At 36.9% G+C, this 15,470-nt stretch overlaps 1 protein-coding gene across 1 annotated transcript in view; it reads right to left on the bottom strand.

The window, feature by feature from the left end:
• The window catches only part of dlg2 (discs, large homolog 2 (Drosophila)), a 320,093-nt gene that overhangs the window by 47,586 nt on the left and 257,037 nt on the right, over positions 1 to 15,470 (bottom strand). The window contains exons 16-17 of the mRNA XM_052115808.1: positions 7,358 to 7,514; positions 2,945 to 3,047 (exon numbers count right to left, since the gene is read on the bottom strand). Coding sequence (XP_051971768.1) covers positions 2,945 to 3,047; positions 7,358 to 7,514 — 260 coding nt within the window. The remainder of the gene's footprint in view (positions 1 to 2,944; positions 3,048 to 7,357; positions 7,515 to 15,470) is intronic.

Here is a 15,470-nt window from a genome sequence, read left to right as displayed (position 1 = left end):
ATGTTATTTTCGTTGACTTTGACAGAACCTGAGTTCTAGAAGTCAATGTACCAGACTGTATACACTTTTCTGAAAATATGTGAATGACAACATTGCAAACAAATTTACGAAATGTACAACTTACGAATATCTTACTTATTGTTGCTGCTACAAATTAAGCTGATATGTGAAAAAATATTTATAAATGATATATATAGAAACAGTATACATTTACCCTTCTGTTGCATTCAGAATCTGCATACACCTTTTGCATTAGCAGGTCAATTTTGAACCAGTGGAATTTAAGCTTATAAACCAATTCATAACCCCATGGTTTTTTATCTCAAACCATATTGTAATTTATTAGTAACTTCTTAACTGTTCATACAGGTTAAATTAATATAAATGTTATTATGTAGCATGCTGTAACAAAATTGAGAAACTCTTTGACATTTAAATATTTACTTCACATTAACTACAGCTAAACCAGTGTGATATATGTGAAGACATATTTCTTTTATCAACTTTTGTAGCATTCTTTTTTTATATAACATTATGTAAAATTTATATAAATATTTAATCAGAGAATTAATAGTAATTTTAATGAATTTCCAATTAAATCTTAATTAATAACTGCTCAAAACACCTCAGTAGTCTGTGAAAATCTGCGAAAGCCAACATATTCTTTTTCTAAGGCTACGTCTATGTTAATCCGGATCCATTTGAAAATGGCGTATTCATTTTTGAAACGCTTTTCACACAGCCACTTTCAAGCGTTTTCCTTATGTTTACACTCATCCACACTGACACGTCTAAAGACGCTTAAATCCCCTTATTGCGCATGCGAATCGCCTTTGCATGTACAGACTGAAACGCAACTGTCCTCGTGTTCCGTGGCCAGACACCAATTTCGAGTAAACTTCCCGTTGCCTTTGCATTTATCTAACATTTATCTTTATGAATATCAGGCACAACAGCGCAGTTATAACACGGGCCGCCATCTTGATTGTTTTGGTTGAATAGATCAAATGACTGCATCACATGACAACAAATACATCATTGTTTACAGATATCTCTGTTTGCCCTGACCACACTACAACGTGAAGACTACATTTTCAAATTTATCCACTTGGGAGAGCGTTTTCAAAAAGCTCAGTCTCAGTGTGGACGGAAGGCCAAAACGGAGAGAAAAAGATGCGTTTGCAAATGAAAATGTATAAGTATGGACGTGGCCTAACTAAACAACATCAAATAAACTGTTCATCACAACTATACAACATCAATACTTCTTTTCAATATTTTTAAGCAAAATCTATTCTGTTTACTTGCATGGACTGCCGAATGTTAATGTGTGAGTATGATGCAAGCTGGTTCATTATTTGATCATTCTGATTGGCTCAACAAATGGCATGAGGATGGGGCTGGACTATCAGTTTTGCCAAAAAAAGGAAAAAAAAAGAAAAAAGGTGGACTTTTCCACTTTCAAGCCTTAATTAGACTGTGAGCTTGAATATTTCTCTTGCCACACACCCTTTAGACAGTAGTTCCTTTCGATTTACTGTATTTTATTTGTTGCTTGTTACATCTGTTATATCGGTTTTGTATGTGTGAGTCTGTATGTGCTTGTGTGTGTAAGTGTTTGTAGATAAGATGCAGTCCCATCTGGAGACAAAAAAAAAAGTGTGTGTGAGAGCATGGGAAAGATGCAAGTATTACCAACATTTTTAAGAAATATTTAAAGAAGAAATCTGCATATTATCACGTGTAAAGCCGCAGTTGATGCATGGGTGAAAACTGACCTGCAAATGCAAAAAATGTAACAATTTGTTTTAAATGGTTATATCTCTTAAACACACACACACACACACATGTTGGTCTACCTATCATTATGAGGACTTTCCATAGACATAATGACTTTTATACTGTACAAAGTATAGATTCTATCCTCTAAACCTAACACAACCCCTAAACCTAACCCTCACAGAAAACCTTCTGCATTTTTACATTTTCAATAAAACATTGTTTAGTATGATTTTTAAGCGATTTGAATTATGGGGACACTAGAAATGTCCTCATAAATCACATTTATAGCATAATAACCTTGTAATTACCAGTTTGTAACTTACAAAATTGTCCTCGTAAATCACAAAAACACGCACACACACAAAAATATTTTTGTTAATTTTGATGTCAGAAAATGTGGTTCCTGTACTAAAAACTATGTGATATTTAAAAATTATTATTGACCTCTCCCAGGTCAAAAATGACCTGAATGCAATAGGAAGGTTAATATGTGTACATATATAATAATGTACAATATTATATTACAATAATATACAATATAGTATTAATAAATAGCAGCATCAAACAAGTCTAACGTCACTTTGACCCGTCCCCATCTTCCATTTTTTGGCAAAACTGATAGACCAGCCCCAACCTCACACCATTTCTTGAGCCACTGTGTTTACACTCTTACAGAAAGTAAAACTTTGAATGGCTTACTTAAATATATGCATATTAAACTGCATCTGTAGGATAGAAGAAATTATTCTAATGGAAAAATTGCACACTTCACCTTATTTCTAAAGAAATTAAAAATAAAATGAGCCAGTGAAATCATGTATTTGAAAATGTGTTTTCTCTTTGTGAATCCAGGACTACAGTGATGCATCAGACCTCATCTGTATGAGTCAGTGTCACTGGAATCCAGAGCAGCCAAACCTCTAATTGACATTTATCAAGCATGGCAACTCAACACTCCAAGGGTACATGGGCTATTCTGTAAGAGTCAGTAGAAATAAAAGAGCACACCGGGCTGCGCTTGGCCCAAAAATGTCCGAGTGAGTTGCGTTTCTGCCCTGCCTGCAGCTAAAGGTGACCTCTGCACTCTCAGTGGCTCCATGATTAAGGGTCACGTGACCCTCAGCGACAGTGTTAGGGCAGGGGGGAACTGATGGACACTCACCCTCTGGTCGGTATTGGGCGATGATGGTTACCGTCTGTCCCGCCCCTTTCAGTGCAGCTGCTGCCTGTTCATGAGTGGCACCCCGCAGATCGATTCCATTTACCTGTAACCAATCACAGTAATGGATGTTACATCAACATCATCTGTAAAGGATGTTTAAAAGCCTGAAATACAAGCTAAATGACCATCAAAATCAATGCAGGTATTGATGTGAATTTGCCATTTAAAGGAACAGTTCACCCAAAAACTTATAACACTCTCTTCATTTACTCTGCCTTATGTCTCAAACTTGTATGACTTTTTTTTTCAGCAGAACACAAATGAATGATCGTGCCAAGGAGACTGAAGATGTCAAGATTTATTGTGAAAAAGGAGTCAAATTTTGGTCTGCTCTCATCCAAAACTGATTGTATTGCTTCAGAAGACATGGATTAAAACACTTGAGTCATTTGGATTACCTGAATGCTGCCTTTATTTCCTTTTAGTGCTTGGAAGTGTTGGCCCACATTGACTTTGTATTGACATTGTATGTATTGAATACAGTATATTCAGTATATGTTTTTGTACCACAGAAGAAAGTCATGAGAGTTTGAGATGGCATAACAGTGAGTACATTTAAGTGAACTATTTCTTTAAAAGTTTTACACAAAGCCCGTATGTATGTCAAAATATGAGCTTAGAGCAAGAGTATGGCACAAGGGTTTGCCAGAACGCTATATTTTTAAATAGAGTGACACATTTCTTACTAACTCCACAGGATCTGGAAGCAAATGCATGTAATATACTTGCAAAAGTTAAGTCAGATGATAATTCAACTATTAAAAATGTTTTTAATGCTGATGACCAGATAATAACATTGCAATCACTTTTTCTGGAAACCAAAGAACAAAGGGTTTATCACAGTCATCTTTTGGGAAATACACCACTGACTGATGCCTGAAAAAATTAGGCTTCTATTTATTTTAGTTGAACATTAAAGTAGAGGTCTGTATTCCCGTGGAACTCAAACAGGACCAGCGGGACCAGATTCTATTTTGTGCGGTGTGGGATTAAATTTCCAAGTTGAAACAGGGAGCGGACGGTACTTCCATGAGTTGTGAACGGGAGCGGGTGGTCAGAGAAGAGCCTGAAAAATCTGATGTGGATATCTTTTTTTATTTGAATAATTAATGAATGCCAACAAAAATACAAATCAATTATGATAATTATATTTTACAACTAATTTAGTTTTGACAACAATAAACAGAAAATGCAACCTAAAAATGTGCACACAACATGTGCATCAAATCATACAATATTTAGAGTAGGCGATGCATGTAATCAAAGGGGCTTTAGAAGAACGGAAGAGCAAAGCATGGACACACTATCATCAAATGATGTGAAATTTGGACTAGAAAAATGTAAATGGTAAAAATGGTAAATGGTCTGCTCTTGTATGGCGCTTTTTTAACCTTAGCAGTTTTCAAAGCACTTTATACTGTGACTCATTCATCCATTCACACACACACACACACACACACACACACACACACACACACACACACACACACACACACACACACACACACATGTTGTGTTTCCATGTTTTATGGGGACTTTCCATAGACATAATGGTTTTTATAATGTACAAACTTTATATTCTATCCCCTAAACCTAACCCTACCCCTAAACCTAACCCTCACAGAAAACATTCTGCATTTTTACATTTTCAAAAAACATAATTTAGTATGATTTATAAGCTGTTTTCCTCATGGAGACCGACAAAATGTCCCCACAAGGTCAAAAATTTCGGGTTTTACTATCCTTATGGGGACATCCTTATGGGGACATCCTCATCCTTATTTGGTCCCCACAAAGTGATAAATACAAGCTCACACACACACACACACACACACACACACACACACACACACACACACACACACACACACACACACACCAATTATGGCAGAGCTGCCATGCAAGGTGCTAGCCTGCCATTGGGAGCAACTTGGGTTTCAGTGCCTTGCCCAAGGACACTTTGGCATGTGGAGTCATGTGGGCCAGGAATCGAACCGCCAAAGATTTGTGGCCAACCTGCTCTACCATCTGAGCCACAGCCACCCCAAATTGTCAATTGAGTTTTAAGAAATCAATCTCAGGCAAGTCAGATGGACATCATGTCACATGTCATCTGATAATAGCAAAAATAAAAACACTCTTTGTATGGCTTTTGCCCGATTTGAAAAAGCAATGCAGGGTTGCAGTTAACGGGAGTGGGTCTAAAGAAAATCACTGCAGGCATAGAGCGGGTGAACATGGTGTATCATGGGAGCGTACGGGTGCGGGATATAAACTTGCGGGAGCGGGCAGGTACGGGATGGAAAAAACAGTCCCACGCAGATCTCTATGCATGTTCTTTAATCCTGCATCACACATTCCACAGCCTCCACAGAGACTACCATGCCAATAAATCAATTAATTTATTTAATTCTGGTTTATTATTGTGGTATCAACTATTTCAGTGTAGATATGTTGCATGCATTTGTGGATTGGTGTGTGCATTTGAGGGATGTTCTGTTTTATCTCCATAACCCTCCCATAAATGGCACATAGAAACAAAATGAACTATGGATGGTGGATGGTTTCAAAGTGGGCAGTTCTATGACAAAATAAGCTGTGGAACAGACTTTATGTTGTTTAGTCAATGATCTGGCTATGGGAAACAATCACAAAGTAACCAGTTTCCCTCTAAAACATTAGTTTAGCTGAACTTTGTGCACCATAAGCTCTGTGCACAACCCAAATGGAGCCAAATACATCCAAATGGACAAGACTGAGAAAGAATGAACAGTTAGAATGAAATGGAGGGGATTCTGGGACCAACTGAGGGCAGAAAACTGCTGTGTGCTGCTGGCATACAACCCAAGATCAGGTGGTGGAGCCATACCGCTGTTAAGAGCGCTTAATAGGAGACCACAGCGCACTAACATGACTCTCGGTGGGATGGGCTTGCAAGGTGTGTGTATGTGGTGTGTGTGTGGTGTTTCGGCGTGCAAGCAGCGTGTCCTCATGCTCATTTAACAGTGTGAACTCAGTAGGAACACCACATCTATTCTTAGACTCCAAATCAGGCCATCACACTATTATCTCTCCCGTTCTCTTCCCTCCCATTTTGTTTCTCTCCTCTTGTTCTTTCTCTCTCACTAATCAGTGTCCTAAGGAGGCAGCCCGTGATTGCTCTCGGCTCAAGTGGCGCAGACAGTAATTGCGCCGGGGATCTGGATGGAGGGGTTTGATTACGATGAGAGAGTCCTGATGAAACTCTGATAAACAGAAGTGATGGGATCAACGACGGGAAATCAGCGTCGAGAGCTTCTCGAGTGGATGCACTGTCAATTAACACTCCACAATAAAGTTATGGCTCTGTATCTATGCCAAAAACTCAGTGATGAAATTATGAGAAATAGAAAACCTGGTATTGGAGATTTTTTTGCAGATACTAGAGAACGAATACACTTAGCAGACCAAACAAGTTTTTTAAGAAATGTTTTATAGGGTTCACAGATTGGTGTGATGGCGCCACCTCTTGTTCAGTACAGTTCATGCACTTATCTGTTGGTATACAGTATTTTGCATTTAGCAGACACTTTTATCCCTAATTACTTTATAGTGCATACAAGGTATACATTTTATCCCTTTGTCTGTTTCCTGGAAATCAAACCTATGACCATGAAATTGCTAACGACATGATCTACCAGTTGAGAGACAGATATGAGAATTTAATACCAATTTGTTTTAAATCAAGGTTAAATTGTGGCACTTACAATTAAAGTGAATGGGGCCAATTTTTGGAGGGTTTAAAGGCAGAAATGTGAAGCTTACAATTTTATAAGCACACATAAAAAATATTCTGTTTAAACTTGTGTATTTTTTGAGCTGTAAAGCTGGGTTTTTTGCATTATGTCACAACAACAAAGATGTCAAATTGGATATAAGTTTACACAAAAGGTTAGTAATATGGCTACACACTAAATTCATGCCAACACCCATATTATGTTTATACAGTACTTTTAAAACAGTAAGTATTTAACATTTATGGATTGGCCCTATGCACTTCCATTGTATGTGCCTCAATGTAACACATTTTTTAAAATGAGACCAAATGTACAAATGTAAAAGTGTAAGAAATGGCCATTGAAAACCCCATACTAACGTTTCCTTCTAATGTCTATGGTTGTCACGGCCCTATCTTTAACATGGAAAAGTAAAATACGATGTCTTCACTTCATGACCTTTGGATTGATATTCCAACTTTATTAAACGCTAATTCAAAAAATGCCCAGTTATCCACAGTAACCACTGTGCCATTTTGCTGTTTCTTGTTTATATAAACAGCAAATGTATGTTTATGTTTTTTGGTGGTCCACTTACGGAAAGGATCTGGTCTCCTCTCCGCAGCTCTCCACTGAGGTCTGCAGGCCCTCCTGCCAGTATGAAGGAGACGAAAATGCCTTCTCCATCTTCTCCTCCTACGATGTTGAAGCCAAGCCCTGTTGAGCCTTTATGTAGAACGATCTTCCTGGGTTCCCTGTACACACAGTTCAGGTAATACATCAGTTCAGAGTCTGTAGGGCTCAGCATCTCCACTCAGACACACGCCAACTACTTTGTAAACATAAACATGCAAAACTATGCGTGCAAGCACACAGACATCCACACGCCTGGGATGGTCCAAAATGTCTACGATGTAGTTGAGCACAATCACTGACATCTATTGGGGACTGCTCCACTTATGTGGTAGCTGTCCCATTTATGCCCGGTTTCCTAGAAACTGAGAAAGCGCTCTCTCTCTCTCTCTCTCACTCTCACTCTCACACACACACACACACACACACACACACACACACACACACACACACACACACACACACACACACACACAGTATAATGTAAATTAAACATTTTTCTTATTACCTTGTGAGCAAATTAATAAAACAGGAAGTTGGACACTTTTATGGCATTGCTGTTTAATTACATGGTTATGAATATTTTTTAGACACTTTCGCTGTGACTCTAACTAGTTTTACTTTAGGACTCAGATTGAAATGTGGCAAGCCAGCACATTACCAAAACTTTGGTTAAAATCAAACACAGTTCATTTGCAGTTCAACAAATAAAATGAACATATTTAATACAAATATAAAATATAATATTACTAATGTATACTTAACATAAAATAAAAAAAATCTTAGCAGCCAATAAATCTCTGCACAAAACATGTTGTTGTTGGCACAAACTGCCAACAATACATGTTTAAATGGTCATTCTCTTTAACCCAAATTTAGTATGGACCTGGTTGTATTTTCTTATTTCTTTTACATACAGAAAAAAGTTTTGTTCATGGTTGTTCATTCAACGAAACCTGCTCATGTTGGCATATGCCTTTAGTTGCAGATGAATTTGCAGAATTTAACTATCCTAAATATGAATGATTATATGTTTAGTTTCATTTTATTAGTAGTTTTTGGCATTATTTTTTTCTCATGCTGTCTGTGACCATGTCAGAACAGAATTGGTTAACAACACCCACCAGTTAAGAACCATTTCACTATGGAATCACATATTGTATATATACTTGTATATTCTGTAGAGTCTTATCCACTTAACTTGGGCCCTTTCTGTCCTGACAGTGATCATTGAATCTCGCTCTTTCAAGTGTGACCAATCAAACAAAGAGACATCTTGAGCTGTGACACTTTCTGTCAGATCCACTTGAAATGTGAAGATACACAATCTCTGAAGTTTACAGATGATAATGTAAAGAGACGAGACCTGAGATGGAGCTATTTTAGAACAGAAGGCTAATCTTTTAGCGCTGTCTTCTCAATGACCTAGTTAAGTAGAAGGCAGGCCTCCTCTTTCTCCCTCCCTCCCTCCCTCTCTATCTCTCTCTCTCTGTCCTATACTTCCTCTCTCCTCAGCGCGTCTGTTTGGCTTCGAGTCACGATGCTCTTCAGGCCATAAACCAAAACCAAGCCAAAAAGCATCTGATTCACCCCACCGTAATATATCTTTTGAAGGCTTTTGGATATGCTGAAAGTTGAGAACAGACAGGCAATTATTTGGGGAGAGAAAGAGGGAACAGCCAGATTCAAACCTGGATTTCCCATATTGTTTCAACATGTTGCATGAGCGCTTACCACTAGGTCACGGCTTTAACAGAACTCTGCATTAAAAATACATATCTGTAATATCCTTTAATATTCAATATGGCAACTTTGCACTTCATGATATCCGAGAATACAGTAACACTGAAAAGTGCCGTGGTTTCTGTATCTGTGAACACAACTAGATCAAATGTTATCTAATAAATTCACTTTTAATCTCTAAAAATCAAATATATCAGACATCTCATGAAGTTCATCACATACTCTCATCTTATGATCAGTCTATATGCTTATAAATGAACAGCTCACAATACCAAATAAAAATAAGGTTGCCCATTGATAATGAACAAGAGAACTGAAATATCTGACAGCAAAGAACAGTACCTTTTCTATTTGCCTCTGTAATAATAAATCCAAAATGCTGCAGTAGGGGGAAAAAAGTCAATTTTCACCACTAGATGGCCCCCATTCCATGTATTGTTCGATCACAGGAACCAGTAAAAATGCCAATAAGTACCAAACCACATACTTCTATTAAATACAAAAAAGCATTGGTTAATATTTGCCTGTTTTTTTGTGAAATGAACCCCAAAAAGTCTTATCTTAGCTTAATACTCTATATTCAAATCTAAAGTCAATATTAAAGTATATCACACTGAGTCACATTTATTTGAAGCATTTATCACTCCAGACTAAAACTTAATGTGCTTCTATTTTCATTTATCCTTCATTTATAGTTTAATTTATTGTTGTTATTTTGATTATTATTATTACAAACCCTTTTTGAAGAATTAAATTGCCTTTTTGAACTGGGTAGAATGTTCTGGTCTCTGAAAGTTTCTTTATTTTTTATTGTACATTGAATTTAATTTCTCATGATATGACCACTTTAACAAGTGCCATGACCTTGTTATATGTGATCAGAGTTAAAAATAAATAAAAAATATATATAATCCATAATGTGCTATGCAGACCATGTTATCCTATGACTAAATGCTTTATTTTCTGTCTTTCTTTATAAACTTGTGGATGAAGTACTGTATGAAGCCACTGTATAACCATTAAACCAGCACAATAACCAGCTTCTCACTCATAAAGGAAGTACTGTATCTGTGACAGCTGACATTGAGTTCCAGCACTTATGCTGATAGTAATTATATGCTGATCAGTAGTTATTAAACACTGCATAAAGATTTATTCTGAGTAACGTCTGGCTTGGAGGTGGATTGAGTCTGTGTAGCACCCTGCTGGCTATAACAAACTCATTAAACTCTCTCCCAAATCCGATTTCCCTACACTCGCATTTCTATCCTCCAAACTCCTCTTTCTCTCCATCTGCCAGCTGCAGAACCCTGATAGAGCTCATGTCTTCGTCCCCCTGTATACTGCCTCAGTCCCAGATTACAAACAGCCACTGTTTATCATTTCTACTTCAGAGCCAAATGGGAAAACAAACCAAATAGATTACACTTGTTTTCAATTCACAAAGCCTCTCGTATTCTGGAGATACCTGCAGACGAGTGGGGCGGAGTGCAAAGCAGAGCTGGCATTTTATATGCAGCCCCTCCCTCACACCTCTCTTCTCGCCACAATCTTCCTGTAAAAGTCTTTTGAATATGAAAATGTGTCAGGAGCCTCCCCCACGTGAAATGTAAGAAGTCATTTCTAACGGTTTGGCACACTACAGCCCTGTCAAATAGCAAGATAACACTGCCTTTCAAATTCAGGCTCAATAGAGGAAGAGAATTGTAGAGTAGCTCTGTTATGACCCTCTACCCTGAGTAAAGCAACTGAAAGCTAAATGTAGCAAATTAAAAAATAAAAAATACACCAAGATACACATACACATTAATGGATTAGATTTTTCTGTATCACTAGGTCAGATCTATCTATATATCTATCTATCAACCAACCAACCGACATAACTACGTTATTAATTATTAATTATATAAACTAATAATTCATAAAGATGTTTTTTTCCTGTAAATAGCTGTTTCGTGTTAAGTCACCATTTGGGTGATTAGTGTTGGGTTCTGTTCAGTCCATGCAATTGTTCCTTGTGCATTGCTAAAGTGCCGCTTTATGTGCACTTCCTTATGGAATCAGGTTTAATGCCTGACCTCAGTTATTATTTTCTTTACAGCCAAGAAAAATAAGTATGCAGAAATAGTGATATACTGTAAATGTTAATTTGTAACAAAAGTCATCTTATTTGTGTGATGTAAATTTTTTTAATACAATGTTGAATTAACAGATACATATGTGTAACAAAGGCTTTATAGTTGTGCTGACATAAAATGACCAGAAGTTGAATTTAATTAAAAAGCATGATGCAAATTCAATTTGTTTAATTACAATTCTTTAATTAAATCCAACACATATTTTTCAGTGTACCTACCTACCTTCTTGCCTACCAACCAAACAATCCACCTACCTACAGTGGATATGAAAAGTCTACACACCCCTGTTAAAACAGCAGGTTTTTGTGTTGTAAAAAATTAAACAGAGAAAAATCATATCAGAATTTTGCACCTTTAATGTAAAAATTACAACATATGTAATGCCACTGAAAACAAAAGTGACACATTTCAGAGAGAAAAACAAACTTAGAACTGCATAAGTGTGAACACCCTTTTATAATTGGGTATGTGGCTGTGTTCAGAATCAACCAATCAGCAAGCTCATGTGAAATAATACACACATGTCCTCACCTGAAGTGACCGATTAACTCTCAGCTGTTCTTGTAGGATTTTTCTGACATCATCTTGGTTGCACACTACTACAAGAGCCATGGACCACAAAGAGCTTACAAAGCATCAACAGAATCTCACTGTTGAAAGGTATCGCTCAGGTAAGGTCTACACATTTTTTTCCAAGGCATTAGATAGACCATGTCCATTGAACACAGTGAAGACAGTCATCAACAAGTGGTGAATGTATGGCACAACAGTGACATTATCAAGAACGGAACGTCCCTCTAAAGTTGACGAGAAGACAAAGAGAAAACTGTTCAGGGAGGCTTTCAAGAGGCCTACAGCTACATTAAAGGAGCTGCAGCTCTTTCTGGCAATTACTGGTTGCTCCCTACATGTGACAACTATCTCCCATATTCTTCATCTGTCTGGACTATGGGGCAAGGTGGCAAGGCGTAAGCCATTTCTGACGAAAAAAAACCAAACAAAAACAACCAAGCCCACAAAAACCTATATCCAATCTCCCAAAACCATGTGGAAAAATGAATTGCTGTCTGATGTGACCAAGATTGAACTTTTTACCCAAAATTGTAAAAGGTATGTTTGGCACAAAAACAACACGGCACATCAGTAAAAGAACAACACACCCATGGTGAAGCATGGTGGTGGCAGCATCATGTTTTGGGCCTGCTTTTCTTCAGCTGGAACTGAAGCTATATTGAAGGCGGAGGGAATCATGAATAGCTCCAAGTACCAGTCAGTTTTGGCACAGAACCTTCTGGCATCTGTTAGAAAGCTGAAAATGAAGAGATCTTTCACCTATCAGCATGACAATGATCCAAAGCACACATCCAAATCAACAAAAGAATGGCTTCAGCAAAAAAAGTTTCATGGTTTTGGAATGACCCAGCCAGAGCCCAGACCTGAATTCTATAGAAAATCTGTAGGGGGACCTGAAGAGGGCCGTACACATGATACCCTCGCAATTTGACAGATCTGGAATGAAAGAAGAGTGGGAAAATATTCCCAAGTGAAAATGTGCCAAGGTAATAGACTCTTATCCAAACAATAGTTCAGGGATGTGCACACTTATGCAGCTAGGTTATTATAAATATTAAAATATTAAGTTTATTTTATGAAATGTGTCACTTTGGCTTTCAGTGGCATTGCATAGGTTGTAATTATTACATAAATAATTTTTACATCATAAAAACCTGCTGTTTTAACAGGGGTGTGTGGACTTTGTATATCCACTGTGCCTCCCTATCTATCATTCCGTAATACTCACTTCTTGCTTACAACAGCTGAAATAAATCATGATGCCCAAAAGAGCCTATGACCTCTGAGCAAATACCATGAGTATCTTATAATCTAAGATAGACTTCTCTCAAGCTTTGACACTCTGTGGAGCCAATCTATAAATGACGCCAATCTATAAGCATCCTAAAACATATCCAACAGCCCTTTCATCAGATTCAGATTAAAAAAAGACACACAGAGCAATTTAGCTGCCAAGTAGAAATGTTAAGATGTGTATTGATACACACAGCATCTACCCTCCTCAAGAATGCGCTCTCAGCGAGGGAACTGGATGGCCTTTTCACTTCTTAGCTCAATGGTGTGTCTCCAGATAGCAGCCTCCTCTGCACCTTTGACTGGCAGAATCACAGCAGTACACTCAGACAGAAAATGAGGCAGAAATCAGTCGATTACATCTTCGGTCTCAAAGGGCTTGCCTCAATCTTTAGAGAGGTTTTAAGGAAGACACAATGTGAAACATAGAACTGCCATTATTAAAGGAAAAATTAACCCCAAAATTAAAGTTCTCATCCTTTACTGGTACTCACCCCCATATTGTTCCAAACCTGTATGACTTACACTTTCACTGAGAACATAAAAGGTGATTTTTTTTTATTTTTTAAGAATAAACAATTTTCCACACAATGAACGTGAACGTGGACTGGGACTGTTAAAGACAATGAAAGGGTCACAAAAGTGGTCCCAAAGTCTTCTGAAGTCATACCATAGCTCTGTGTGAGGAACAGACTGAAATATTTGTCATTATTCACTGATAATCTTTCGTCTAGTCACCTGTTAACCATTGTGATCAGATCACTGCGCCAGTGACTTGCACTTATAAAAAAAAAGGGATCAGTGTGATTTGTGACTGATTCATTCATGGAGTAGACCAACTGATTCATCAAAAATATTCAAAAGAACGATTCATTCATGAATCAGATATCACTACTTTTCTCATGAACTCACAAGAACACACCAAGGAGAGCAAGGTCAGATGTCAAGATTTTCAGTGAATAACAATTTTAATTTTGTTCCATTCTTCGTCCAAAACTATATGTCTTCAACAGATTCAGAATATAAAGCAAGAGTCATTTAGACCATTTTTATGTTACTATTATGGTGCAGATTGTCTTCAGAAATAAAAAAATTTTCACAGAAGAAAAAAAATCATATTGGTTGAAACAACATGAGGGTGAGTAAATGATGAAAAATTTGTTTCTGGGAAATTATTCCTTTAAAAGCTATGTTTTTCCTGAGGGGTTTGAACAGGAATTTTACTGCTGACCAATGTGAGATGATCCAGTATAACAATGTTCTGGGAATACAGAAACCCAAATCCCATACATTTGACATCTTTATCAAAAGTAGCAAAATTATCAAGTCATTAATTTGGCACTTACGTAGTATGTGATCAGTATAAGATTTTAGTATATGATATATTCACTTTTAACTAGAGCAATTTTACTTTTAAAACTAGATTTTAAACGAAATGTTGTCACCACAATCTCCCAGAAATTTCAGGTGCCAAGTCCCAAAATTTAGATCACAAAAATAAAAGGAAGAACTGCACTCTGAAAATGGCTTCATACAAGTTATTTATTTTTACATAAATAGAATTTTACATAAAACCATTCTGGCCAAAAGCCTTCCTCAGTTTATAAACTCAGTTCTCATTTGATCTTCTTATAGGTGGCCTGTAGGTGTTATCAGGTGTTCATAACTGTCTAATCAGCCAATCGACAATGTCCAAATCAACCCAATTATACAATCAACAACATATCATCAATAGAAGCAATATGATACATCAGGCATGAAATGCTGTTCATTAATCAACATTGTCACCAAGAAAAATAACATTTCCATAACTTGCATTCAGAAAATTACAAAAAAGAGGAAAGATCAAAGTCTTCATTTAAAACAGGAGACATGGTCTGTAAATGAAACATCCAAAATGCCTCTCTCTGTAATAACTTTTTGTCATTATCTCAACCTCGGTGAGACTTCATAACTTTCTCAATCCCAATATATTACGGTTATTCAATGTTGTGGTTGTATTAAGTAAAATATTTGGCAATGGGTGAAGTGATATCTTGTCTACGGACGGCCGATTTGAGATTATGTACAATTTCGACATCAAACTTTTTTATATATGTTTTTTATAATCATACACCACATCTGATATCACCAACATTTTGGTCAAATTGAGATCTTTTATAAGTGAATGTGGGAGGATAATGTATTTAAAAATGTCTTTTAGCAGCGGATCCGAAGCTGGAATGAACCAATATTTATTCACAATGGATTTGATCATACAACTTTTCTCAGTGTAAGGAAGAACGTAATTTATGGAAAAAAACGATTTTGTTTAATAATTGAGCTCTATAT

This window comes from Xyrauchen texanus, chromosome 43 (genome assembly GCF_025860055.1).
Source record: "Xyrauchen texanus isolate HMW12.3.18 chromosome 43, RBS_HiC_50CHRs, whole genome shotgun sequence".
NCBI classification, from domain to species: domain Eukaryota; kingdom Metazoa; phylum Chordata; class Actinopteri; order Cypriniformes; family Catostomidae; genus Xyrauchen; species Xyrauchen texanus.
The sequence above is the reverse complement of the archived record's forward strand: the minus strand, read 5'-3'. Positions and strand labels throughout refer to the sequence as shown.